The sequence below is a fragment of the Ornithorhynchus anatinus genome, chromosome 8 (assembly GCF_004115215.2).
Source record: "Ornithorhynchus anatinus isolate Pmale09 chromosome 8, mOrnAna1.pri.v4, whole genome shotgun sequence".
Lineage (NCBI taxonomy): Eukaryota > Metazoa > Chordata > Mammalia > Monotremata > Ornithorhynchidae > Ornithorhynchus > Ornithorhynchus anatinus.
The window spans coordinates 52,045,425-52,072,342 of NC_041735.1; the positions used below are offsets into that span (position 1 = coordinate 52,045,425).

At 42.5% G+C, this 26,918-nt stretch overlaps 1 protein-coding gene and 1 long non-coding RNA gene across 2 annotated transcripts in view; one reads left to right on the plus strand and one right to left on the minus strand.

Annotated features, from left to right (window-relative positions):
• LOC114813696 overlaps window positions 1-17,755 on the minus strand; it is a 36,662-nt gene extending 18,907 nt beyond the window's left edge. Inside the window, exon 1 of the long non-coding RNA XR_003761418.2 lies at window positions 17,672-17,755. This is a non-coding gene — a long non-coding RNA (uncharacterized LOC114813696). The remainder of the gene's footprint in view (window positions 1-17,671) is intronic.
• Window positions 1-26,918, plus strand: part of ANO10 (anoctamin 10) — a 226,949-nt gene that overhangs the window by 147,962 nt on the left and 52,069 nt on the right. The window contains exon 12 of the mRNA XM_029070173.1: window positions 6,777-6,893. Coding sequence (XP_028926006.1) covers window positions 6,777-6,893 — 117 coding nt within the window. The remainder of the gene's footprint in view (window positions 1-6,776; window positions 6,894-26,918) is intronic.

The window sequence follows — 26,918 nt, forward strand, 5'->3', positions numbered from 1 at the left end:
TTTTCCCTGATTAGAAGCAGTGTGCTTTAGTGTATAGAGCATGAGCCTGAGAGTCAGAGGGCCTTGGTCCTAATCCCAGCTCCATCATATTTCTGCTGTGTGACCTTGGGCAAGTCACATAACTTCTCTCTGCCTCATTTACCTTATCTGTAAAAAATGGGGATTAAGAGTATGAATAGCCCAATGTAGGGCAGGGACTGCGTCTGACTGATTAACTTGTATCTTCCTCAGTGCTTAGGACAGTGCTTGACACATAGTAAGTGCTTAACAAGTACCATTATTATTATTTGTAGCAATAATAATGATAATAGTTTTTATCATTGTGTGCAAAGCACTGTACTAAGCACTTGGGACAGTACACTATAACAATAGGCACATTCCTGCCCACAGCAAGCTCACAATTTAGAGGGGGAGACAGACATTAATATAAATAAATGAATGGATGGATTACAGATATATACATATGCGCGGTGGAGATGGGAGGGAGGATGAATGAACAAGTAAGATCTGCACAGAAAGGAGTGGGAGAAGAGGAGAAGAGGGCTTAGCTTATTGAGCACTTACTATGTGCAGAGCACTGTAGTAAGCACTTTAGTATCAATGTCACCTCCTCCAGATTGTAGATTCTTTGAGGCAGGGTTCGTATCTACTAATTCTGGCCTACCCTCCCACATACAGTGCTCCGCACACAGGCATTCAGTAAGTGCCATTGACTGATTAATTTGTCCATTGGTAAATCTGTTTCATGGTTAAGGAATGCCCCGATTTTCACATGAACAGTTCGTGTTCCTTCCTTATTCTATTGGATGTACTTTGTAAGGATATGATTGAATTTCAAATAATAGATATGTTTTCTCTAGAAGTGCTTCTCTTGAATCAAAGCCATCTCCTGATGGCTTTCTGGGCTCCCATTAGTTGTTTTTTGGGTTTAGGGGTTTTTTTTAACTATTCCTGAGATTTTTTGCATGAACATTTCCCCGATTTGCATATCATGGAAATGAGAGATTGGTCTGTCATATAGATGAGTTCTTTCATTATTAGAAAAATAAGCGGGTTTGCCAGTGACCAGTTTTGCGGATTAACTTTGAAAGAAACACAATAGTCGCACCTGACTCTTTTTCTTCTTTTGTAGGCTGTAAAATCTTGAAAGCTTTTATGGCAGAGAAGTCAGAATGAAGTTACCTTTTGCTTTCCTTCAAATTAAATAACTATGCCTGATTCAAAATAATAATTTTAAATTTGTAACAAAGGTCATAAAATGCTGTGTTAAATTCATCGAACTTTATGTCCAGGAAACATGGCTTGTTCTGATAAGTTATATCTGATGGATTCTGAATCTTCTTTGATTTCTAAAGACATTAATCACCTTTATCTGGTTGGAAGCCAACACAGGCATTTACATTGTCGGTGGCTAATCCCCTGCTGATCAATGAACAATATTGGGATTTTACTTTAATAGATTAATTTTAGCTTCTATATGACTTTTAGATTTAGATGAACATTTAATAGGGTTGTTCTTAGTTTTCACTTTGAATAATGAAATAATTCATTTTTTTAAAGAGCAGTAAAACTAAGGGACAGCTATTTAGAGTTAGAAAATCACAGTAGTTTGGGACCTTACTAACACTTAGTATAGTAAAATATGTCTGTATCAAAACGTCACCAAGCAATGAGCCACCAAGGGGAAGGAAGAGCCAGCAAAAAAAAAGTATGTATCCTCACTTTCATCAATAATATGTATTGAGTGTCTACTGAATGCAAAGCATGGTATCAGGTTATTGGGAGCATTCAAAAGAAGGAAGACACACATTCACTTTTCTTTAGGAAGCTGCAGTGGACAGATGAAAATTGTTTACAAATAACGGGTATAGGAATTAAACAAGTATACAACAGGAACTATGACATTTATCTGGGGTTAAATTGCTGAAGAAATAATTAAAAGCACAAATAAACATGCAACTCTGTATGTGCATAATGCTGAGAGAAATAAAATATATGTGATGTGGGTGGTGTTGGGGTGATTTGAATTAGTCTGGAATAGTTTCTCAAAGGAGTGAGATTTTAGGAAAGAGATTTTAGGAGTTCGCTCTGTTCTGGGAAGAGGTTCCAGGGTAGGGAAGCAGCATCAGGGGTCGGAGGTGGGAGAGTCAAGAATAAAGTACAGCTAAAAGGTGAACGTGAGAGGAGCTAAGAGAGTGAACTGGGGAAAACTGCAGATATGTAAAATGGCAAGGCTGAGGGACAGCCTTGAAGCCTCTTCCATTTTAGGGTGACCTGTGTTATCCAGGAGAGGAGTCTTCTAGGTATATATTTGCAAGGGTTGCATGTGTACAGAGAAAGCTACTTGCATGTGCGATATGATGTTTTCCTGAATGCCAAAGGGACATTAGGAGAGTGCTCTAGGGTAGAGGTTAAATGGGTTCAAGATTATGGTGGGGGGAAGGTAGGAAAGGGAGGAACAGAGAACTAGAAAGGCAGAAGCAGAGAGAGAGGGGGGCAGTGGCTGTAGATGCACATAGAAGGCCTGAATCACCTCCCTTTTCACACATAAAATCCCCTTCCCCATTTCCGCCCCCCCAAAACGCACACCTCCCCAACACAAAATGAGAAGCACACACAGTCCTCCCCAAAGAAAATCTTCAATTGGGACAGCATGGAGAGGTGGTAGAATCTGTCCTTCCCTGGCAGCCACTTGTCTTCATTAGCTGCAGCCCTCCTTCCCATCTAGCTTCTTCTCTGGGAGGGACTGGCCCTCAGAGGTCACAGCAGAGATGACCTCTGAAGTTAAAATTAGTCACGAGGAGCAGATGAGCAGTAGCATAGGTAGTACCCCAACTACAGCTTCCGTTCAATTAATCATCTTTATTGAGTGCTTACTGTGTGCAGAGCACTGTACTAAGCTGTCCTCCTGCTGCTACTCCCCACCACCATCACCCCTCGCCCACCACCACTTCTCTGTGCCTGCTGGATACCACATGTGGAGGGATGGGGAACTGGGTCACAGTTGCCATGGGAGACACACAGGAAATTGCTTCTGCAGCATTATAAAACAAGTTCCTCAAAGTGTCTGTTCTTTGGGATGCAACCCGGGGAGTTGGATGGTAGCTCCAATTCCTTGTCCAGTGTTCTTATTAAAGCTAGAGGGTGTTATATAAAACATTATCAATCGATGAATGATGTTTATTGAGTGCTTTGTGCAAAGCACTGTACTAAGCACTTGGGAGAGTACAGTAAAATCAGTAGCCATGATCAAGGAATTTACAGCTTAATTAAAGAGCCAGATATTAAAATAAAGTTATGGTTAGGGGAAGCAGCTGACTATAAGAATAAAATCATAATAAAAATTGTGGCAGTAAGCACTTACTATGTGTCAGGCACTTTTCTAAGCACTGGGCCAGATGCATGATAGGTCAGACAGAGTCCCTGTCCCGTGTGGGGCTCACAGTCTCAGTATATAAATAAGCGTTCAGTAGGTGGGATGAAGTGCATGGGAGAGAGGTAGTAGGGAAGGAAAATAGGGTGGGGAGATTAGAACTTAATCTGGGAAGGCTTTCAGGAGGAGATTTGATTTCAGTGAGATTTTGAAAATGGCAAGAGTGCCGTTCTGTCAGATAATAGACTGTAAGCTCCTTGTGGATAAGGAACGAGTCTACCAACTTGTTGTGTTCTCCCCAGTGCTGTACATACCATGAGCTTAGAGATGGTAGGTGAGGCCATGAGAGAGGATGAGCTTCCCAAGGGAGTGGATGTAGATGGAGAAGAGAAGGGGACCTAGAAATGTGCCTTGGGGGACTCCATAGTCAGGGGGTGGGAGGCAGAGGAGGAGGACGATAAAAGAGATTGAAAAAGACCAACCAAAGGAATAGGAGAAGAACCAGAAGAGGACAGCGTCAGTGAAACCAGGACAGAAAACTTACAGTAGAACTCAGCATTTAATTAGGTCTTAGTGAATTAGCTTATGTTGCATTCCTAGTAAATTTTTATCAAGGTTCCCTTGTCAATTCTCTGTATCTTTTCAGTCAATTTGATCAGATTTAGTGTGCATATCATCTTGTAAATCTGTGCTGACTATACTTCATTCAATTATGGTCTTATTTTCCAACTGTTCTCCTCTTTTATGACTCTAATCAGTATTTTTCCAGGATCGTCTCTACTGATTACCGTCTGACTTAAGTTCTGTATTTTCCCCACATCTCCTCCAGATCTTTTGTTTAATACACATGGTAAATTTCCCATTGCTTCAAAAACCAGGATGGCGCCTGTCCTGCCCTGGAGTTCTGCCTATTTTCAAGTATTCTAATTTTGTAATTACTTGTTCTGGCATGAATCTGCTTTCCTCCAGTATTTCATCTTTCTCTCAGGAGAAATCCATTTGGCATCAATCCCTTATCCTCTTTTTATAAATATTACAGCAAAGGAAATCATTTGATTCCTGTTTAGTACCGGCTTCCTTTTCTCCCAGCATCTTAGCTGCGACATCCTTTAGAGGACACACTGACTCCTTCATTGACTTCTTACTCCTCATGTGGTTTTTGATGAGAGATTCTTATTTAGAGAGTAATTTCTTTCAAATCCTCATTTTCTGACCTATTTTAGTGCACTATCAACACAGACCCATCTTTGTTCCTTCAGCTCTTCAGCCGTCGTCGTGTATGTTGATGGCAAATCTCAACAAGATACCAGAGATGAAAAGGACCCACTAGGCTGTGGCCCTGCTTCTCAGGGGTAATAGCCGAAGCAGTACTTGTTTCATATATGAAAAAGAAACTATTTCCAAGTGGATACCTGTGAAACTTTCAAGCTCACCTCTCTAATTAGTCTCTGTAGAAAAATATCATTACTATTTCTGTTTATTCATTTTGTTCTGTCAGTTCATTTAAAATCTTCTTTGGTTTAGTTCTCTCTCTGAATATCTCCTTTAGTGACTGTCTTTTTGAGAGCCAGTTTTTGCTTCTGTTAATTCTGTACTGACATGGGCAAAAGGCCCTTCAGGCCAAATTCTTATTGTCTGCCTAAAGTTAGCAGAAGTAGACTCATTATTATTATTATTATTATTATGATATTTGTTGAGCTCTTCCTATGTGCAGGCACTGTACTAAGTGCCGGGATGAATACAAGCAAATAAGGTTGAACACAGTCCCTGTCCCAGGTGGGGCTCACAGTCTCAATCCCCAATTTACAGATGGGGATGAGACACAGAGAAGTGGTGACTTGCCCAAGGTTACACAGCAGACTAGTGGTAGAGCCCATTAGAACCCATGACCTTCTGACTCCCAGGCCTGTACCCTACCTCTACGCCCTGCCACTTCCATTATCATTATTATGATGTCATTTGATAAGTACTTACCATATGCTGGACAGTATACTGATGCCGTGGAATGGCCAAGGGATATCGAATCAGCCCTGGACCCTTGCCTGCTGAGGGTCCCTAGTCTTAAATTGGAGGGAAATAATGACAGACGCCCAGCAATTAATCAATTGGGAACATTCAGCAAGAAGAATTCAAGAACGGCAACAGAAGTGTCAGGGCATTGTTGTTCAGAATTTTTGATAAATTTGAGGTGCCAGTGGAAAGTCCAAGTGCAGACGTCCTTGGGCAAGAGGAGGTGTGGGATTGTAGGTTAGGCAAGAGATCTCGGCTAGAGAGAGAGAGATTTAGAGAGATCAGTGTGGTAGAGATGGTAGCTGAAGCCATATGAGTGGTTGAGTTCTCCCACAGGTTAAGTAGGGGATACAACAGAACCTTGCTAGGAGAGACAGACCAGGAGAGGTAGGAGGACATTCAGATTAGTGTCATGGGTGCAAAACTGTGAGACCTAATAGTTTCAGGGAGGAGGAAGTGGTCCACAGTGTTAGAGCCAGCTGAGAGGTCAAGGAGGATTAGGACAGAGTAGAAGCATGTCCTTGGGGACCTTAGAGTTTGCAGTTTCCGTAGAGTGATGAATTAAAAATCTGTGGCGAGTCAAGAAAGGAGTTGGTGGAGAGGAAATTAAGACTGGATGCACGTGATCAGCCCAGGAGTTTGGATATGAATTGGAGTACGGAGATGGAACGATAGCCAGAGGGTGTTGTAGGATCCATAGAGACCATTTTAAGTATGGGAGAGACTTTGACCATGTTTGGAGGCAGAGAGGACAGGAGCATCAGAGAATGAGAAGCTGGAGAGAGCAGTGGAGGAGAGGGAGAGGAAACATTTTTAAGAGTTGAAAGGGAATGGGATCAGGCCCAGGTTTAGAGAGAAGGCAGGGACCCCTTGAGAAATTACTTGAAAGCGACAGGTGATGAACTGATGGGAAGAATTTGGGGAGTTCACACCCGATGGTTTCAGTTTTATCAACAAAGGAAGCGAGGCTCTTGGTATACAATGAGGGAGTTACAGGGTTGGAGAAGAGGTAGGAGTTATGGACTTGGGATTCAATGTGGGAGAAGTAAATGAATTGTCGAGCAGAAAAAAAAGCTGCATTATAACAGGACAGAGCGACTTTGTGATGGTAGAAGTCAGCCCAGTCCCTGAATTTCTGCCAGCTGCATTCAGCTTCACTGATCCAGAAGCAGAGGATGTGGATTGTGGTGGTGATCCATGCCGAGGGTTGGTGGTGTGAGAGTGGTGAAGGGGCACTGGGGCAAGGGTGGTTAATGTTTCAACATGTCAATAAATGGAAATTTCCCAGTGGAATAGTATCAGAGATTCTAAAATGCTTAAGTACTAATTTAGTTTCTTTCCCCATGTTAGTTCAGTATATTTCATTTCAACCTGTACTTTTTCATTTTTGCAGCATGCACTCCTGGCACTGAAGTTTGTACTGGCATTTGTCATTCCTGATAAACCACGAGAAATCCAGGTGAAATTGGCCAAATTGGAATTTGAATCTCTAGAGGCACTCAAGCAACAGGTAAGGGCAACTCTCTTGGAAAATAAATGGGTGTTTTTGAAGAATTAAAGGAATATTAAGCCATAGATGCCATTTTTATTACCTTTGAATCTGCAATTTTGCCTTAAGTTTACCAGTTTAAAAAAAATCAGAAGCCAAAAACACAGTTTTATTCTTCCCATATTGTGCATTAGAATAATCTTTGGTGACAGTTTTTCAGCATGGAAACACACAGTCTTCCTTTCTTTCTTTTTTTAAAGATAGAATTTGTTTTGGAGAAGAAAACCTTTAGGAGCCTGGACTTGAAGTTGACAGTTATAGATGAGAAAAGCAGGATGTTTGAACTTCAGACTATAATTTAGAGCTGGCATAAAGTGGGTTGAATTATGAATTCAATTCTTCAGGTTCACTGACTGTGAGCAGATGAATCTAGCAAAGCACTTGGAACATATTAGTATTTTTAAAAAGTCAATTATGATGGGGATGATAAAGAAGCTTGCATGGCCTACTGGATAGAGCATAGGCCTGGGAGTCAGAAGGACCTGGGTTCTAATCCTGGCTCTGCCACATGTCTGCTGTGTGACTTTGGGCAAGTTGCTTAACTTCTCTGTGCCTGTTACCTCATCTGTAAAATGGGGATGAAGACAGTGCGCCCCATGTGAGACATGGACTGTGTCCAATCTGATTAGTTTGTCTCTACCCCAGCACTTAGTACAGTGGCTGGCACCTAGTAAGCACTTAAAAATGCTATAAAAACAAACAAAAATAAATACCAGGACTCTCCCCTTCAGACTGTAGGATTGGGTGACCTTCCTTTAATGAAACATTTGTACGTTCAGAAAAGGAAATGAATGTAGAAGCACTCATCGAGAGGGACGTGGTCTTCCGCCAGGTGGTGTTGCGTTTGTCAAACAACAGTTTGGTCCATTCTTTGGGGAACAAAATGTTCTCTCTTATGCACTCTGCCTAAAGGGATAGAAATTTGGTGGTGGTGATCTGCCACCAGCCTCAAAGGTGGGAGTAGTTCTACCTACTTCGATTGCAACTACTCCTTGACTCTTTTATATGATAGTCAGTGGCGAGATGATGGATTACCATGGCATATGCACAAATATGGACAAACCTTTACAACGATCACTTTTGGAAGCAGAGTTGATGCACTGTAATGCCTTGCTGGCATCATCTGGCCCAACCAATGCGCCAGAATGACGAAGGTTTAAAGTAATGATCAGGGTGGTTAGAGCTATTTTGTTTCATTCGTATATTTGCTTTAGATCTAAACTCAGGTCTGTGGGAATCAGTCATGGCATTAAAAAGATGGACCCTCTTTCTTGAAAATCAGTTGCTCTAAGTTCTCTGTGAAAGCCTCATCCCAGAGGGCATGGCAGGTGAGAGAGGCTGAGGCAGGCAAGATCAGGGCCAAGTAGGGAATGAGACAGGGAAGGCTGGGTAAGCCTGTATCCCATCTTTCCCGGAGTGGACCAGCTCTCTTGGGAAGGAATAGGAGCCCTCTGTGCCTCTCCACTCTCAAGGGTACCTCACCCCATCCCCTTTCCCACTCCCAGCTGCCTATCTTGCTGCCCGCCCCGCCCCCCAGACTGCTGGCCACATGCTTTCCATTAACCCCAGTGGCATACGGCAATAACCATGCCTCTGATCTCTAGCAACCTCAGCTAGAGGGAGAATAAAAAAGAAATGCTTTCAAACCATTTATTCTGCATTATTTTACGATTGGTGCAGGCAGTTAGTCCTAGGCATAATTTTCCCAGCCTCTAGTTCACATTTATTGTTTTAACTAACGCTAGTGTTTAAAAACAACATTTTTCTTTCCTGAAAGTCAACAGTTCTAATAGGAACACACTCATAGCCAACCTTAAGATCTGGAATGGATTTTATTTTATCTTTAGTTTCAGTCTGGCATTTTGCTTCCAGCTTTATGAGCAAACCAAGCTTTGAAGCACTCTGCTATCACTACTAAAAACTACCACAGGTTGATATTGTTTGCTGTCTTTCCCCTCAGCGCCCTCCCCCACCCCTGTCCAGCCAGGTCAAATTTGTATCTTTCCCAGTAAGTGCATTAAAACACAGCTAAAGATTAAATCCCTATTTTGGGGGGGTGCTTCTAGGGTTTTTTCCACTCAAAGGGATCATGGATTGACACTTTGGCTTTATATTGTCTTTTGACTTTTTTTTTAAAAAAAAGCATATTAGACTATATTTTAACTGTTTCCATTTTATAGCTAGAAAAAGTCATCTCCCAAAATCTAAAGCACAAGTGGATATATTCTCATTTCATTAAATGAATAGCTTGCAGATTCATTAGAATTAGATTGTAAACTCCTCATGGGCAGGGAACATGCCCCTTGCCACAGATGTACTTTTCCAAGGTACAGTGAATTGTGCTCAGTAAACAGTCAATAAATAGGATTATTATCACTGCTATAACCACCATCTGCCTAACAGAATCTACTAGATTAACTTGAATCACAGTTTTGGGCAGTGTGTCCACCAAGTCCAGTTCTTTGTTGGGAACATTTTAGACAGGGGCTGATTACTTTCATGCCCTCCCCGTCCACCCTTTCCTGAACTCCTGAATCGGGGAGGTCTGGCCAACTCCATCAATCAATCAATCAAGGGTATTTGGAAATTTGGATGGTGAAATCTGGGTCGTGGGTTGGACTCGAGAGGCATGACAAGCTCTTAATAATACTGGTGTTGAAGTTGTGACATCAGTCTTAACCTCAACTTGGGCTCAGGATTAAGCCCTAGAAGTTCAGACCCAGAATCAGAGGTGGGTCAGAACTCCAAGTTGGAGGTCAGTTATGCGACTAGATTAAGGCTCGAACAGTCACAGTGCACAGGAAGACCTTAATTTGCAGCCCCCAGGCCCGAGGGCACTTCTGTTAGTCCTCCCAGGATCTTCTTAGGGCAACTGTCTCCTCTGACTAATGGTAGGGGGCTTGGGGACCCGTCTGCTACCCAGCCTGCCTACTGTCCAATCACAAATGGCCGTTAGTACCATTCATTGGGCTGGATTCAGTTTACAGGCCCTGAGTTGCGTTTCGTCTGCAGGCTCTGGGCTGTCAACTCCTGTTGTAAGAATTTGTTATTTTAATTGATAGAGATTAAACCTCTACATCTCTTCCATTCTACAGTGACCAACCACTGGTGTGACTCTTACAAAAGCCTGTGACCTTGTCCAGCCACCTCCTGAAAGGATAGCGGGACATGTGTCGGTTGCCTTTGCCCAGCAGGAGTGGATGGTAGCAGGAAGTCTGGGAGAAATGATGGAAGCATTAATTCTTGTCGTCTTGTTGGGCCTGGGCTATGTATTTCTAAGTATGCAGGAGGGGTTCAGTGTGCAGTTAGATATGTTGTCTGCCAGCTCCATTCATCCTTTTATTTACATTTATTCATTCATTCATTCATTCAATAGTATTTATTGAGCGCTTACTATGTGCAGAGCACTGTACTAAGCGCTTGGGATGAACAAGTCGGCAACAGATAGAGACAGTCCCTGCCGTTTGACGGGCTTACAGTCTAATCGGGGGAGACGGACAGACGAGAACGATGGCGATAAATAGAGTCGAGGGGAAGAACATCTCGTAAAAACAATGGCAACTAAATAGAATCGAGGCGATGTACAATTCATTAACAAAATAAATAGGGTAACGAAAATATATACAGTTGAGCGGAGGAGTACAGTGCCGTGGGGATGGGAAGGGAGAGGTGGAGGAGCAGAGGGAAAAGGGGAAAAAGAGGGTTTAGCTGCGGAGAGGTAAAGGGGGGATGGCAGAGGGAGTAGAGGGAGAAGAGGAGCTCAGTCTGGGAACGCCTCTTGGAGGAGGTGAGTTTTAAGTAGGGTTTTGAAGAGGGAAAGAGAATCAGTTTGGCGGAGGTGAGGAGGGAGGGCGTTCCAGGACCGCGGGAGGACGTGACCCAGGGGTCGACGGCGGGATGGGCGAGACCGAGGGACGGTGAGGAGGTGGGCGGCAGAGGAGCGGAGCGTGCGGGGTGGGTGGTAGAAAGAGAGAAGGGAGGAGAGGTAGGAAGGGGCAAGGTGATGGAGAGCCTTGAAGCCTAGAGTGAGGCTATTCATATTGGTATCTGTCTCCCCTGCTAGACTATAAGAGCGTGGTAGATAGGGACGTGTCTACCAACTCTATTATATTGTATTCATCAATGAATTGTGTATATTGAGCGCTTACTGTGTGCAGAGCAAAGTACTAAGCTCTTGGGAGAGTACAACACAACAGAATTGGTAGACACGTTCCCTGCCCACAATAATCGTATACAGTAAGTACTCATGAGAAGCAGCATGGCCTAGTGGCAACAACCTGGGCTTGGAAGTCAGCGGGCGTGTGTTCTAATCCCAACTCCGCCACTTTTCTACTGTGTGACCTTGGGCAACTCAACTTCTCTGTGCCTACCTCATCTGTAAAATGGGTATTAAAATGTGAGTCCCACGTGGGACAACCTGATTACCTTTATATCTTCCCCAATGCTTAGAACAGTGCTTGGCACATAGTAAGTGCTTAACAAATACTATTATTATTATTACCATCGATAGACTGATGGACTGTCAGAAAAGACCAAACCTGATGCCTAGGATTGGCACCTCTGGAAGTTCTCCAAAAGAAAGGAAAAGGACCTTCCCTAAGAAGCATCAGAGGATGGATAGCAATCACTCTGTAACTAGCAGCGTGGCTCAGTGGAAAGAGTCCGGGCTTGGGAGTCAGAGTTCATGGGTTCGAATCCTGTCTCTGCCACTTGTCAGCTGTGTGACTGTGGGCAAGTCACTTAACTTCTCTGTGCCTCAATTACCTCATCTGTAAAATGGGGATTAACTGTGAGTCTCACGTGGGACAACCTGATTACCCTGTATCTACCCCAGCATTTAGAACAGTGCTCTGCACATAGTAAGTGCTTAACAAATACCAACATTATTATTATTACCCCACAGCACTTACGTACCTATCCATAGTTTATTTTAATATTTGCCTTCCCCACTAGACTGTAAGCTCCTTGTGGGCAAGAAACACGTCTACCAACACAGTTGTACTGTACTTTCCCAAAGGCTTAGTACCGTGCTCTGCACACAGTAAGTGCTCAATAAATATCACTGAGTGATTGATTCCCTGACATAGAGGGCTTGCTGCTACAGAAGTGTTCCAAATAGCATGGGGACCACCTCCAGCAACCTTAGGGAACAAACACCTATTATTTATTATTATTCCTTAAGCTGTCATTTCAAGCTTGAGACACAGAAAAGTTACGTGACTTGCCCACAGTCACACAGCTGACAAGTGGCAGAGCTGGGATTCGAACCCATGACCTCTGACTCCCAAGCCTGGGCTTTTTCCACTGAACCACTGAACCACGCTGAGATACAAGGGCATAGGCAAGAGAGAAGGGAGAGGGATTAGGGGAAATGAGGATTTAGTTGGGGAAGCCCCCTTGGAGTTGTGATTTCAATAAGGTTTTGAAGGTGGAAAGAGTTGTGGTCTCTTGTGTATAAAGTGGGGGTTCCAGGCCAGAGGGAGATAGTAGGTAAAGTCGGTGGTGAGATAGATGAGATCGAGGTTCATTGAGTAGGTTGATGTTGGAGGAGCAAAACGTTTGGACCGGGTTTTAGTAGGTAAGTGGTGAGATAAGAGCAGTCAATTGCATTTATTGAGCACTTACTATCTGCAGAGCACAGTAATAATAGTATAGTACAGTATATTAGGTTCGGTAGATGTGTTCCCTACCCACAAGGAGCTTACAGTCCAGAAGGGGAGAAATGTATTAAAATTACAGCTATGTACATAAGTACCATGGGGCTGAGAGTGGGACAGATAAAGGGTATAAATCCATGTGCAAGGGCAGTGCAGAAGAGAAAGGGAGTAGGGGAAATGGCTTAGTCGGGGAAGGCCTCTTGGAGGAGACATGTTTTTAATAAGGCTTTGAAGTTGGGGAGAGCGATAATCTGTCAGATATGAAGGGGGAGGTAGTTCCAGGCCAGACGTGGGACATGGGCAAAGGCTTGGCAACAAGATAGACGAGATCGCGAATGAGTAGATTGGCACTGAAAGGAACGAAATGAACGTGCTGGGTTGTAGTCTCTGTGCCTCACTTACCTCATCTATAAAATGGGGATTAAGACTGTGTACCCCACATGGTACAACTTGATTTCCCTTGTATATACCCCAGTGCTTAGAACAGTGTTTGGCACATAGTAAGTGCTTAACAAACACCATCTTGTACATATACGTTAGTAGTAGTAGTAGTAGTAGTAGTAGTAGTAGAAAATCAATGAGGTAAGATAGTGGGCAAGGTGATTGAGTGCTTTAAAGCTGATGTTTAAGGAGTTTCTATTTGAGACAGAGGTGGATGGGCAACGCTTGGAGGTTCTTGAGGAGTGAGGAAACATGGCCTGAACCTTTTTTTTTTTTTTAGAAAAATGATCTGGACAGCAGTGTGAAGCATAGAGAGCAAGGAGGCAGGGGGGTTCATTCATTCAATAGTATTCATTGAGCGCTATGTGCAGAGCACTGTACTAAGCGCTTGGAATGAACAAGTCGGCAACATAGAGACAGTCCCTGCCGTTTGACAGGCTTACAGTCTAATCAGGGGAGACAGACAGACAAGAACAATGGCAATAAATAGAGTCAAGGGGAAGAACATCTCGTAAAAACAATGGCAACTAAATAAAATTAAGCAAGGAGGCTGATACAATATTAAAGATGGAATAGGCCAAGTGTTTGGATCAACATGGAAGCAGTTTGGGTAGAGAGGAAAGGGTGGATTTAGCAGTATGAAGGTAGAACCAGCAGGATTTGAGAGTTTGAATATGTAGGTTGAATGAAAGATGAGTCTAGCTGATTAAGTGCTTTAAAGCTGATGGTAAGGAGTTTCCGATTGATGCAGAAGTGGATTGGCAACCGTTGCCTTTTTTTGAGAAGTGGGGAGAAGTAAGCGGTAGATTTTTTTAAAAAAATCATCTGGGCAGCCAGTTGAAGTTAGGACTGGAGTGGGGAGAGGCAGGGAGGTCGGTGAGGAGGCTGATGCAGTCAGAAATCAAGACAGGATAGAATTGCTTGGATTAGTGTAGTAGCGGTTTGGTTGGAGAGGAAAGGGCACACTTTAGCAATGTTGTGAAGGGAGAACTGACAGGATGTGGTGACACTGAATATGTGGGAAAGGTTGGAGAAGGGGACTGGCATTGAGATAGTCTCAGCATGTCCTGTTGTGATCTATACTCCTGTCATGAACTGAGTTCCTTCTTACTTAGACACCCTCAGCAGAGGTAGGGGGGTGGGATATATGTTGTGTGTGTGAGAGAGAGAGCGAGAGAGATCTGCCTGGGTATCTCACTAAATCTCTGGCTCTTTGACTCCCTTTCCTGCCTTCTTTTTTCCCTTCTGTCCTCTTGAACGTGTTTGAACCCTTGGCATTATCCCCTGGAAGCCCCATCCACATCCCCACCTCCCACCCCCTAGCTCCCTGGACTGGAGAAAATGCTATCACTTTGCTACATTCCCCTTTCAGGCTATGTCATCTAAGGTATCTCTGGGATTTAGCAATCTCTGAGAATTATGTGCCCAAATCATATCAACTGTTCCCTTTTTAGATTTCCTGTGGTCGGCTCTTTGTTAAATCTTTCAGTGTCAATGTTTTCTGTGCCAAGTGGGGTTCTAAAATGTAATGATCTTTTCTGAAGCTTTGCCTTTTTTTCCTTTATCATGTTGAAACCATTTTGGTTGGCTGAATTTGTATTGGCAATCTCTGCGGTCTTTAAAAAAAATCAGGGGACAATAAAGTTGTTTGTTTTTCAAAGGGCGTTTTCAAGTTCTTTTAGGCTTCTGCCAGTGGAGACCTTTTCAGCTGAATCTCTAGGCACTAAGCACCTCCCCGCCCCCCCCCCCCCCCCCCCCGCAAATGCCTGTTGATGTATTTTCAAATTGATTCCTACATCTTTTAGTAATTACAAACAAAACCAAACCACAAATGACAAGTGAAAATTCTGCTCTGGGCAATATAGGGTGATCTTTGCTAGCGTGAGTACATGTGTTTCTTCCATCACCTCCCTCCTTTCAGTGCCTAGTCCCTGCCCTGAGGCCGTCAATGAACGAGGCCAGCTATCTTTTTTGAAGGGAGTTTTTGTAGTGGACAATTCTAGCCAAAATGTACTCGAGGCATTCCTAACCTTCAGCAACTGTCTAACAAGGAGATTGCACCATGCAAATTTATGCTGAAGGTCACTAGTCCAACCTCAGAGCCTCTACCAGGACCATCAGTCAATCATATTTTTTATCAATTGATCAGAAGTATCTACTGAGTACTTACTGTGTGCAGAGCACTGTGCTAAGCGCTTGGGAGAGCACAATATAACTGTAGACATAGTTCCCTGCCCACAGTGAGCTTACAGTCTAGAGGCATCAAATCAAGTGACTGCCAGGCTGCCTGCCAGCCTTTCTTGCCCTAGCCCTCTCCCCCATACAATCAGCTACAGTCCTGAGGGGCCTCAAACAGTTCCCCAAAATACAAAGAATAATAATAGTAATAAGCACTTGCTATGTGCCCATCACCGTTCTAAGCACTGGGGTAGATACAAGCTAATCAGGTTGGACACAGTCCCTGTCCAAAGTGGGGCTCACTCTCTTAATCCCCATTTTACAGATGAGGTAACCAAGGCCCAGAGAAGTTAAGTGATTTGCCCAAGGTCATAGAGCAGACAAGTGGTGTAGCTAGGATTAGAACCCAGGTAGATTTAGAATCTGGGATTAGAATTCAGTTAGGCTTCTCATAGGATGGGGGGAATAGCACATAATGACTAGAATTTTTGTGTAGTTACTGATATGTAGGCCCCTGGGCCAATCAGGAAGAGCTCAAAAGAATGTAATCTTACCAAAAATAAATAAATAAATCTTGTCTATGCAAAACGTACTCTTTCATGAGAAACCGAGACCAGAAACCCAAGTAACAAAGTTCCCTGTGGTCAGCTAGCTATTTTGTTAGGATCATTAAGAAGCACAAGGCGTTTTTTCAGCTGATTGTAGTTTTGCCCTCTGCAGTGTCCAAATAAAATCAGAGTTTAACCAGTCCTTCCTCTTGTCTCCAGGCAGAACCCTGTCCGGCAGTCTGTTCAGCAGATGGGATTTGTTTTGGTCAGATTTCCGTTACGGATTTATTTTGGGAGACTTTAGAGGGCCCTGGGAGTTGCACAATTTATAGGTTATTTACCTAAAGTGGTAGCAGATTCTTAACTCTTCCCAGTTAATATCAGTCCTCATCTTTCTATTTGTCATTACTACTTACGAAAAAGACAGCTGCTAGTAGTAATTATTGAGGGCCTGCCATGGGCAGAGTGCTGTACTAAGCGCTTGGGAAAGTATAATGAAATAATTGGGCATACTCCCAAGGAGCGTATAATCTAGTGGGAAGTTATTCTAGAACATCACTCCTTTTTAGTTTATGATTTTAGACCACATAACCAGACATAGGTATATTAATGGAAGAAAGATTATTCAATTTCCAGAATAGGTTACTTCCCAACACCCTTAAAATTAAGATATATCTGAAATGATTTCCATTATTTGATCATATTAATTGAGCTCTTTGTGCAAAGCATTGTACTAAGCTCTGGGGAGAGTACAGTATAACAATAATCAGAAGCAGACGTATTCCTTGCCCACAGCGAGCTTACAGTCTAGAGATGGTGAAAGATGCCAGGTAAACTGCTTTCAGTGCACTCTGCTAACTGATTCATAGAATTTCTTGGAGTCACTGAAGACAATTATACCAGAAAGGATAAGACAAGGGACGAAAGCCAATACAAATAATTTCTTTGGCAACATCTTTCCCTTCAAGCTATGCTAAGAGAAAGAATCTGGTCCATTCAGATGGGGTTTTTAGCAGGAAGAGGGCACTGAAGGGTCAGTATCTAAAGGCTTTGGAAGACAGAGTTGGGAGTCTTGCTGTTGCACTCCAGTGCAGCCTAAATTCAGAGGGCAGTTAGGGTGTGTCAGAGAACATGTGGTGAGTAGCTTTATATAAACTAGTCAAGGCAGAGGTATGCCACTTTGTTACCTTTGCATCTATAACATGGGATATGTTATTGAAAGGAAGAGGTCCTATGCTTAAAAAAAAAAATGGAACAAGGAAATTTCTAGGAAAACAGATATGAAATGACACATGAAGGTTGGACAAATAATGAAGCTAGGAGTTCTTCATAGTTGCTTACTGTACTAAGGAAGAACCACTGTGCCAAATAGTAATAGTATTTATTAAGTACTTACTGTGTGCTGGGAGAATATAGACAGGTGGGAATAAACACAATCCTGTGCCTTATTGGGGCTCACAATCTAAAAATTCAAATCCTCTTAAATCCCATTTTCAAATGTGTTACATTTTCCTTTGGAAGAAAACTCATAAGAGCTGTGTAGCTAATAATTTGTCAATCCAGGTACCATTCCTACTGGCCATCAAAATTCAGGTACCTGCCTCCTCCTGGAGGCATAGAAGAGTCAACTTCATTGAATGAAGACACAGAAAAAAGGGCCGTGTGGTAAACCCACACACTGCATAGCCATTGACTAATTCTTACATTATTTTTATGTGGCTCCATTTTTCTAGTCCCCTTTTCCTTGGAGGATGAGTGGGATGTTCCTAAAAAGAGCTTTTCAGACACGCACAGTGCACTGAATGTTGTAGCTGCCTCTACAGCAACCAGGTCATCTGGCCCACTTTCTTGAATGGAACTTTGTTTGGTTAACCGCCCCCAGCAGCAGATCACTTAACGGGATATCACGTTGTACCTTTCTCAGCTGTGCTTCCTTCTGTCTCCTGCACCGCTGTTGAATTTGAGGCCCTCCTCTCCACTGTTTAAAACCTTAACCCGTAGCAACCTATCAAAACATACCATCTTCTCAATGTGTATTGTGACTTCCTTTTAGCGTCATATCTTAGCTAACCAATACACCTCTTTTGCTGCCTTTGTGAACTGTACACATCTAGTATTCTGTTAAATGAAATGTATTTTCTTTTCTATTTCTTGTGGCTCCAAAGCCTGTATAGATCTGGAGATGTAAAGGAGAGTTACTTTCTGAACTGCTCCAGAGACTGCAGTCCCTATTACAGTCGTCTGCCAAAGATCTGGATTCTTGATGCACACAAATGATGGTTATGTAGAAATAGCACACTCACAAATGAGTCACATGATGTAGTTATTAATCATTTACATTTGTGTTGGAAAGCAATGCACGTGAAAGAAATTAATCAATTGCACCCTTTCAAGTTGTCCCAATTTTCTGTTTTCCGTTTCTTTAAAAAAAAAAAAATATGAGTCATGGTGGGTGAGAAAAATTTGCAGTTCCAGAAGTTGTTAATGTGAAAGAATCAATCAGAATTGCTTCCAGAATCCTGAGAGTGGTTCTTCTCAACCAATGGGCAGTGGTGCACCAGGAACTGTGGAGTGCTGCCAGATGGGCCCTAGAAATTTGCTTCCCTGCTTTGATTCCAGTGGATGTGTGTGGACCGGTATATCTGTGGTGGAAAATGTTGGGTGCCCAGAAGCAGTGGGCCTTCAACCAAATCAAAAAGTTAGGAAACAATGCTGTCGATCAAAAGAAACCTCTTCCAGAGCCCTTCGTACAGTCAGGCAGTCCAAGGGGCAGTGTGACTAGAACATGTCTACCAACTTGGTGGCATCATACTTTTCCAAGCACTTAGTACAGTGCTCTGCATACAGTTAGCACTCAGTACATGCCATTGATTGATTGATAGAATGTGACTTCACTCAGTCCCAGCCTTCAACAGATCCCTCTTTATTAAAATGCTTATTGCCACTGTAGTTTGACTGTCAACACAATCCTGATCTAGGATGTGGGCCTCCTGTGATAAATATGAGCATACCAAGGTCCAAAGCCTGCTGAACTTGGGGCACAGGAAAAAAGAAACCCGAAGCATAAAGTTCGAATGGAAATGGGGAATTTATTTTCTTCCTTCAATTGCTTGTTTTCTGTTTCTAATTTGTGACAGTAAATGTTGCAAAACAGAAAAGGTGAAGGAAAATAGCGAGAGTCAAAATAAAGGAAATTTTAAGTCAGTATTGAGAGATCCGAGAGGGAGACATGATATATACTAGGAAATTGAAAATTCACACAACTAAAATCCTCAAACGTCCCAATTCAAAATCCAAAACAGAGATGTAACTCCATATTTTGGCCCTTGGGGCGAATTTTCACTAACTTATTCTCAGGTTGCCTCAGCACTCCAAGTATTCATTTTACATTTAGAACCGGCATTTAGAATACACACAGCAGTTCCCTTTGGGAACAATGGACAAGTCTCAGTCTTGATGCCTCAGGATTAAGACCCTACACCCTGACCCTCTCTGTTCCCTGCCAGTGTTGATCCCACTGGGGCAAGGAATGCAGTGAGCATATAGGTGGGCAAGGGTGCGACACACTGAAGTTCATGCTAAGATTCTTGAACGTACAGGGTTGATTTATGGCTGAAGTGACTGCATCATAGTACCTAATTGCAATGCCATAACACCATGACCCAGCAGGTCATTGCCTTGGTAACCACTAAGTGTTTGGTACCCATATTACCCAGCTCTTTTTTCAGGATTCCTGCTGGGCCTTGTGGCGTGTCATGTGATTCTTTGGTCAGAAGCCTTCACTGATGGCAGAGCCCCAGAGGCAGAACTGGGAGTAGAACTCAGGTCTCCTGATTCTCAGAACACTGCACTACCCCCGGGACCAAGAGCTATACAGTATAGTACATTCAAGCCATAAACTGTGGGCCATCGGTCAATCAGTGGTATTTATTGAGCACTTCTCATGTGCAGAGCACTGTTCTAAGCGCTTGGGAAAGTACAGTACAATAGAGCTGTTAGACCCATTCCCCGCACACAAGGAACTTATGGTCTAGAGAGGGAGGTTAAATTTCCACTCTGTATAGAAATGCTGTTGGGCTGAGGCGCGGTGCTTAAAGGGTACAGATCCAAGTATGTAGGCAATATAGAAAGGAAAGGGATTAGAGTGAAATGAGGAATTAGTCGGGGAAGTCCTTTGGGAAGAGATGTGATTTTAGTAGGGCTTTGAAGCTTGGTGGAAGTGGTTGTCTGTTTTATATGAAGGGAGAGGGAGTGCCAAGCCAGAAGGAGAGCGGAGGCAAGGGGTCAGCAGTGAGATGGATGAGATTGAGGTACAGTAACTAGGTTGGCATTAGAGGAGCAAAGAGTACAGGCTGGGTCGTGGGAGAACAGGGAGGTAGAGTAGCATGGGAAGAGCTGCTTGATTGTATTAAACTGATGGTAAGAAGTTTCTATTTGATGCAGAGGTGGGTGGGCAACCACTGGAGGTTATTGAGGAGTGGGAAAACATGGACTGAAGGGTTTTGATGGGCTTTTTTTAGAAAAATGATCCGGGCAGCTTTGTGAAGTAAATACTGGAATTGGGAGAGACAGAAGGCAGGGAGGTCAGTGAGGAGGCAGACGCATTAGTCAAGGCGGTATATAAAGTGTTCAGATCAGCGTGGTAGCAGTTTGGATTGAGAGGAAGGAGTGGATTTTAGATATGTTGTAAAGAGAGAACTGACAGGATTTGGTGATGGATAAACACATGGATGAATGAGATGAATCAAGGATAGTGCCATGGTTAAGGACCTGAATCAGGGAGGATGGTGGTGCTGTCTACAGTGGTGAGCCTGGGGAAGGACAGGATTTGCAGGGGAAGATAAGTGAAATATTTCAAATACTCAAATCCACATACTGTGTAGTCCTTAGAATTGCAAATTTTGTATTTGCACGCTTTGGACTAAGCGACTAATTATGAATGTTATGTAACCGGAGCAACCACAGATTGTAAATTGCAGAAAGCATGTTTGTAAAATGTAGTTTTTTCTTGTCCTTAACTATTACCCAGTGCCACAGATAATTTCTCAGCCAATATCTACACAAAAATTATACAGAGAATTCAGATGTAAAAATAAATCTTGGCCTTACTTATCTCTGTATCTCAAGGAAGTGGACGTGGCTTAGTGGAAAGAGCCCAGGCTTGGGAGTCAGTGGATGTGTGTTCTAATCCCGACTTTGCCACTTGTCTGCTGTGTGACTTTGGGCAAGCCACTTACTTACTCGGTGCCTCAGTTACCTCATCTGTAAAATGGGGATTGAGACTGTGAGCCCCACATGGGGCAACCTGATTACTGTGTATCTACCCCAGCACTTATAACAGTGCTTGGCACATAGTAAGCACCTAATAAATACCATAATTGTTATTATTATTATTTTGTTATTTGGGAGGTCTGAATATTCAAATAATTCAAACCAAAGGATATGGCCTCAGTTAATCCAGGTTTAGACCATTCTCAGCTACCTAACTTGAACAAGTTAGTTAACCTTACAAAATATGTCTCCCCTGCTTTTATTTCTCATTCCAAGAGACTTCCTTAAAGCCTAAAAGTATTAAAATATTTAGAATAAATTATGGAATAGTACATCTTAAAAGTAGGCTAAGATCATTTTTAAAAGTCAAAATACTGCTGTTGCAGCACACTTAGTACAATATACCATTCTTATTGTCATGAATACAATAAGCAATAGATTTTTCCTTTCACATTTAGTACTGCCCTATAAACATGTAAATGATGGTGGTAATTTCCATATATACTGTACCTTCCATCCAAGTAGCTCAAAGTGCTTTACAAATGTATCAGTGAAATGCTTAGTTAACAACTAGCTACAAAGATGTGAGATTCAACTATCATTCTGCTAAAAATCTGATGCATTTCATGCTTTTCTTGAACTATTAATGTAATTTTCCATTTTAAATGTTTTATAATGACTGAATTACAGAATTGTGCCTCCTCAATTCAGACCCTTCTAAATAGTTCCACCCTAGGAACTTTAGTTTGAAACATTCATCAAGACTGCTTTGATTGGCCTCTAGGACTATTAAATATTCTTGGGGAGAGTTGTTCACGAAGTAGCCCAGAAACTAAACCTTGCAAGGCTTCCTAGATTTAAATTAAAACTTCAGTAGATTATTGGACACTCATCTCTCCTGAGGTTGACTAGCCTGCAGATTCACCTCCCTTCTATCTCTCATGGTTTTTTTTGGTAACAGGAAAGATTAAGGAAACAGCAATAGAAAGGATTTTGCATTAGATTAAATAGTATTTATTGAGTCCCTGCTTTATGCAGGGCATGGTACTAGGTGCTTGGAGAACACTCAAGGAAGTGAAAAACACAATCCTTGCTCTCAAGAAGTTTGCAGTCAAATGAAGGAAACAGTAGACATGAACTGATAAATATGCAGTTATTCCTCTTTTAATCTAATATACTCTCGTGAATGAGTAAGTGACAAGCTACACATGGAGTAGATATTTAGAAGCTCAACACCTACTCCTCATTCCTTCCGAGTAAGTCTCTCAATTATCCCTCTTTTTTGACTCTCCCACTTCTGTCTTCTTGGTTATACCTATACCCCAGCCTGGGGTGGCCTTTCACCTTCATCTCTCCCCTCCTTCAAAGACCTCTTAATGGCCACCTCCTCCAGGAGATATTCTGGAATTCCCCATCTTCCTGGTCAGTCTTTAGCCTCAGGTCTCTCAGTACTTCTATAGATTTCTGCTTAATTATTTGTATTTCTTAAGGGCCTACTGTTTGTAGCACACTGTATTATACCTATGGGAAAGTACAAAAAAGTAAAAGACATAGTCTCTACCTTTAAGGAGTTTGCTAACTAATTTATCCACTGAGGTTTATTATTCATTTTTTTTGGCCTTATAACAATTTGTATTCAAATCAATACCATATTTCATCTTGCAGAAGTAAATAATTCTTCCCCGGGGGAAGTGGGGAGCAACACTGCAGGAATTGCTGTAGGAAGGTGGACAATCAGAAATATCAAGAAGTTAAAGGACACTTGGTGAAAGACATGGACAAGCTGTCTGTTGGGTTAGGAATGTTAAATGGGACATTGAATTTCATGCTCAGCAGTGTCAAGGAAGGCATTGGATTGAGGTACAGTGAGAAGGTTAACACCAGAGGAGCAAAGTGTCCCAGTTGGATTGTAGTAGTAGATGAGCAAGGTGAAACAGAGGCAGGAATAGGTGGTCTTTAGAGGTAGGTTGAGCTCCATGATTCAAAAGGGGCATAGCAGATTATATCTGCTCTTTGACTCTACTGGTCCACTTTAAAATTTTTCCCTAGAGGCAATTTCCAAATATCTGCAATTTTGTGCAGGTCATTGCAGAGAGGTATGGTCAAAACATTAGTATTTCTTTCTGAAGCTACTGAAATAGACCATCATCAAGCAGAACCAAAATTTATCATTTTCTAGCTTTGAAGTCACTTCCAACCTCTAGAGATAAAAACAGCCATCCAAAATGTGAACGCAGTTACTTTCCACACAGACACAAACACACATCACTTTATTTTGATTTTTATCCTCTGGATTATGATGACTAAATAAAATATACTAAACCAGACATTAATATGAGATGTTACCAATTAGGCTGTCCTGAGAAAATTCAGGCAACTGTCCAATGACCTATATAATATAGCACAGTGCCCCCGAGTTAGCCCTTCTCTCAGTGACATCTCACAGGACCCCTCCATGCCTTGAAAACCCTCTCCCCCTCTTTCTTTCCTTCCCTCACTTTTCCTTCTACCACTACCCCCTCCAAGAAGCTTTATCCAGTACTTGAGGAACTTGTGCACCCCTCTGAGGGAGAGGGCCCATGTCTAATTCTCACCTGTGTATACTTTCCCAGCACTTAGTACAGTGCTCTGCACACAGTAAGTGCTTAATAAGTACTATTACTTCCACTAGACTGATGGCATTTTGTTATCAGAATGCCAAGCAGACCGATTGCGGTGAAGTAGGGATTGTTTTCAGTCAAGATAATGTAGAGCCCTCATTTGTCATGTAGAAAAAAATATGTTCTGCTCCTAGGAGGAGAAAGGTAAGGAACCTTTTGGAGTCTTCCCACTGGCAAAAGAGAAGGCAACTTTCGATAACAGAACTCAAGACTGGTGCAGGGAACGATTATTCCCTTCTTTGCCAAGGTTATGGGAGTGTTGCCATTCATTTTTAAGATCCCCTGTTCCTGCCTACTTCTGGCTTTTCACTCACCATTCTTTTTTCTTTTTTTGATGGTATTTGTTAAGTGCTTGCTATGGGCCAGGCACCATACTAAGCATTAGGCAATATACAAGATAATCAGGTTAAACACAGGCCCTGTCCCACATAGGGCTCACAGTCTTAATCCCCATTTTACAGATGAGGTACCTGAGGCACAGGGAAATTAAGTGACTTGCCCAATGTCACACAGCAAACAAGTGGCAGACCTGGAATTAGAACACAGTCCTCTGACTGCCAGATCTATACTCTTTCCACTAGGCCATGCTTCTTCCCTGTAACTGCCTTGTTAGAGCAGCAGTCGTACAGCAGAGTTTCTTAAAGAAAGCTGAAGAAGAGGAGTTTGTCTGTTAATCCTGTACCAAGTTGATTTAGTTAGGTTTTCTCTGTTTCTGGGTGCTCAAGAGCAGCAGAGTGGTACTAGTTTTCCAGCAAGGAAATGAATCTAGTGGCGGGGCAGGTCAGAGGGACCACTTTATGGAAGACACTAGGTTTCACTAAAGGGGCAGAATCTCTAGTTTCAATGAAAAAAAACAAAAAAAAACAGAGCACAGATGTCTTCTGGCCTAAACAAATCCTGTTCCATTTTCCCTCAAAACAAAAGGAGCAGGGTATGTTGTCGTAATTCAGCAATCAGCTTGAGATCAGGCAGAAACTGTTGGGTTTGCCTTGTGGATTTTTTTATTTTTGACTGTGTGATTGTTTTCCAATATGCCTCCTGATTTGGCTGGAAAGCTATTTAATCTTTTAAATCTGTCTTTCCCTTTTTTAGAAAAGGAAATGCAACATAATTTTCAACATTTTTTTGTATAAGAAAGTGTGAACTCTTCCTGTTCCTCTTAATGGGTGGTTAACTTGGAAGACTAATTATGCCCCTAGAATTGTTAGGTCTGAGTTTATTATTTGTTCTTATACTTTTCTGTCCTGAGAGCTTTTAGCACTTTCAGTTTTAGCCTCTCTCCTCCTTTCCATCTTTTCTCCCATGCCCCCAAGTTTCACTGCTTTCCTCCTCTCTTATGACATTGTAGCTAGAAAGAGAGGCATAAAAATTCAAAAATAAAACGCTCCCCACCCTCACCTCCCCCATCAAAATATAAATCAACAGGACTGGGTAAAAAATATAAGATCAAAAGGCAAGGGAACTTATTCTATTTTTATCTCATCTTGAAATTCCCAACTGTTTACCAAACATCCATCAAGATCAAACATGGCCAAACAGTCATGAAAACTTGTTAGATGCAAATGATTCAGAGATAAAAAGGACTCCTTGCAACACAACAAGAACTACATTAATCACGCCTTTCAGAACCTTGTGAGTCAGGAAAAAATGAGGCTTTCAGAAACCTATGTTGCTTTATGCAAATCAAGTTAAGGAACACGCTCAGCAGGTGGTGGGATGCCAAAGTGGAAGAAATCCAGCACTGTACAGACCACCCTGAAATCAAGATACTTCAACACGTTATTAAAGATTGGTATGTGACCCCACAAATGCCACTACAGCACCTCTGAAGACTCAAGGCAGGGAGGGAGCCCTGAAGAGATGGCAACAAAATGTCAGTCTTCTCCTCAACAAACTGCCTCTTATTTGAATTCAAAACCCTTCAAACCTGGAAACTTTCTAGTATACAAAGACACGACACTTGTCCCAAATACTGAAGGAGACTGCAGCACAGCTATGAAAAGTGTCAAAGTGTTGGTGTTTTTTCCCACTGGTATTTAAGCGATTACTCTGTCAGGAACTATACTAAGCACTGGGGTAGAGACAAGATAATTGGGTTGGATACAGTCCCTGTCCCACCTGAGGCTCACAGTCATAATCACCTTAAAAATGAGGGAACTGGACCACTGGGAGAAGTGAAGTGACTTGCCCAAGTCACACAGAAGACGTGGCAGAGCCGAGATCAGGACCCAGGTTCTTCTGACTCCTGGGCCCATGGTCTATCCACTAGGCCATGCATTGGACCTGATGGCCCACCCACTGAAATCTACAAGCAGGGAGGGGATATCCTGCTTGAATTTACCCAAGCTCTTACACAGTGTATAATAATTATGGTACTTGTTAAGCAGTTACTCTGTGCCAAGCACTGTTCCAAGCACTGTAGTAGATACAAGTTGGACCCAATCCCTGTCCCACAAAGGTCTCACACTCTTAATCCCCATTTTACAGATGATGTCACTGAGGCACAGAGAAGTGAAATGACTTGCCCAAGGCCACACAGCAGACGTGGTGGAGTCTGAATTAGAACCCTTGACCTTCTGACTCCCAGGCCTGTGCTCTATCCACTAAGCTACAATGCTTCTCCATGAAATATAATGGAGGCTATGCTACTTTCATTTATTGTATTAATATCTGTCTTTCCCTCTAGACTGTAAGCTCATTATAGACTGGGAATGTATCTACCCAACTCTGTTGTATCTACCCAACTCTATTGTACTCGCCCAAGAGCTTAGTAAAGTGCTGTGCACACAGTAAGCGCTCAATAAATATGATCAACTGATGGATTGATCATCATTATCTTCAAGGAAAATTGTGAAAAATCCAATTGCAGCGTTTATCAGGAAACTCACTGCTCTCTGTTGACAGCAGAATCTTAGCTAGAATAGTCCTGCATCGGCCAGTAAAGAGTATTGCCAACTGAGTGCTCCCAAAATCAAAAAGATGCTTCATACCCCAGCATGGCGCAAGAGACAAAATCTTGCAGCACACCCGATACAGGATAATGATGGTAACCTGGGCCTTATCCTTGACTCGCTCTCTCCTTCAACCTACATATTTAATCCACCGCTCAATCCTGTCAGTTCTGCCTTCTTGACATCTCTAAAATCCACCCGTACGTCCCCATCCAAACTGCTACCCCACTGATCCAAGCACTCATCATTATCCCACTTTGATTACTGCAGCCGTCTCCTT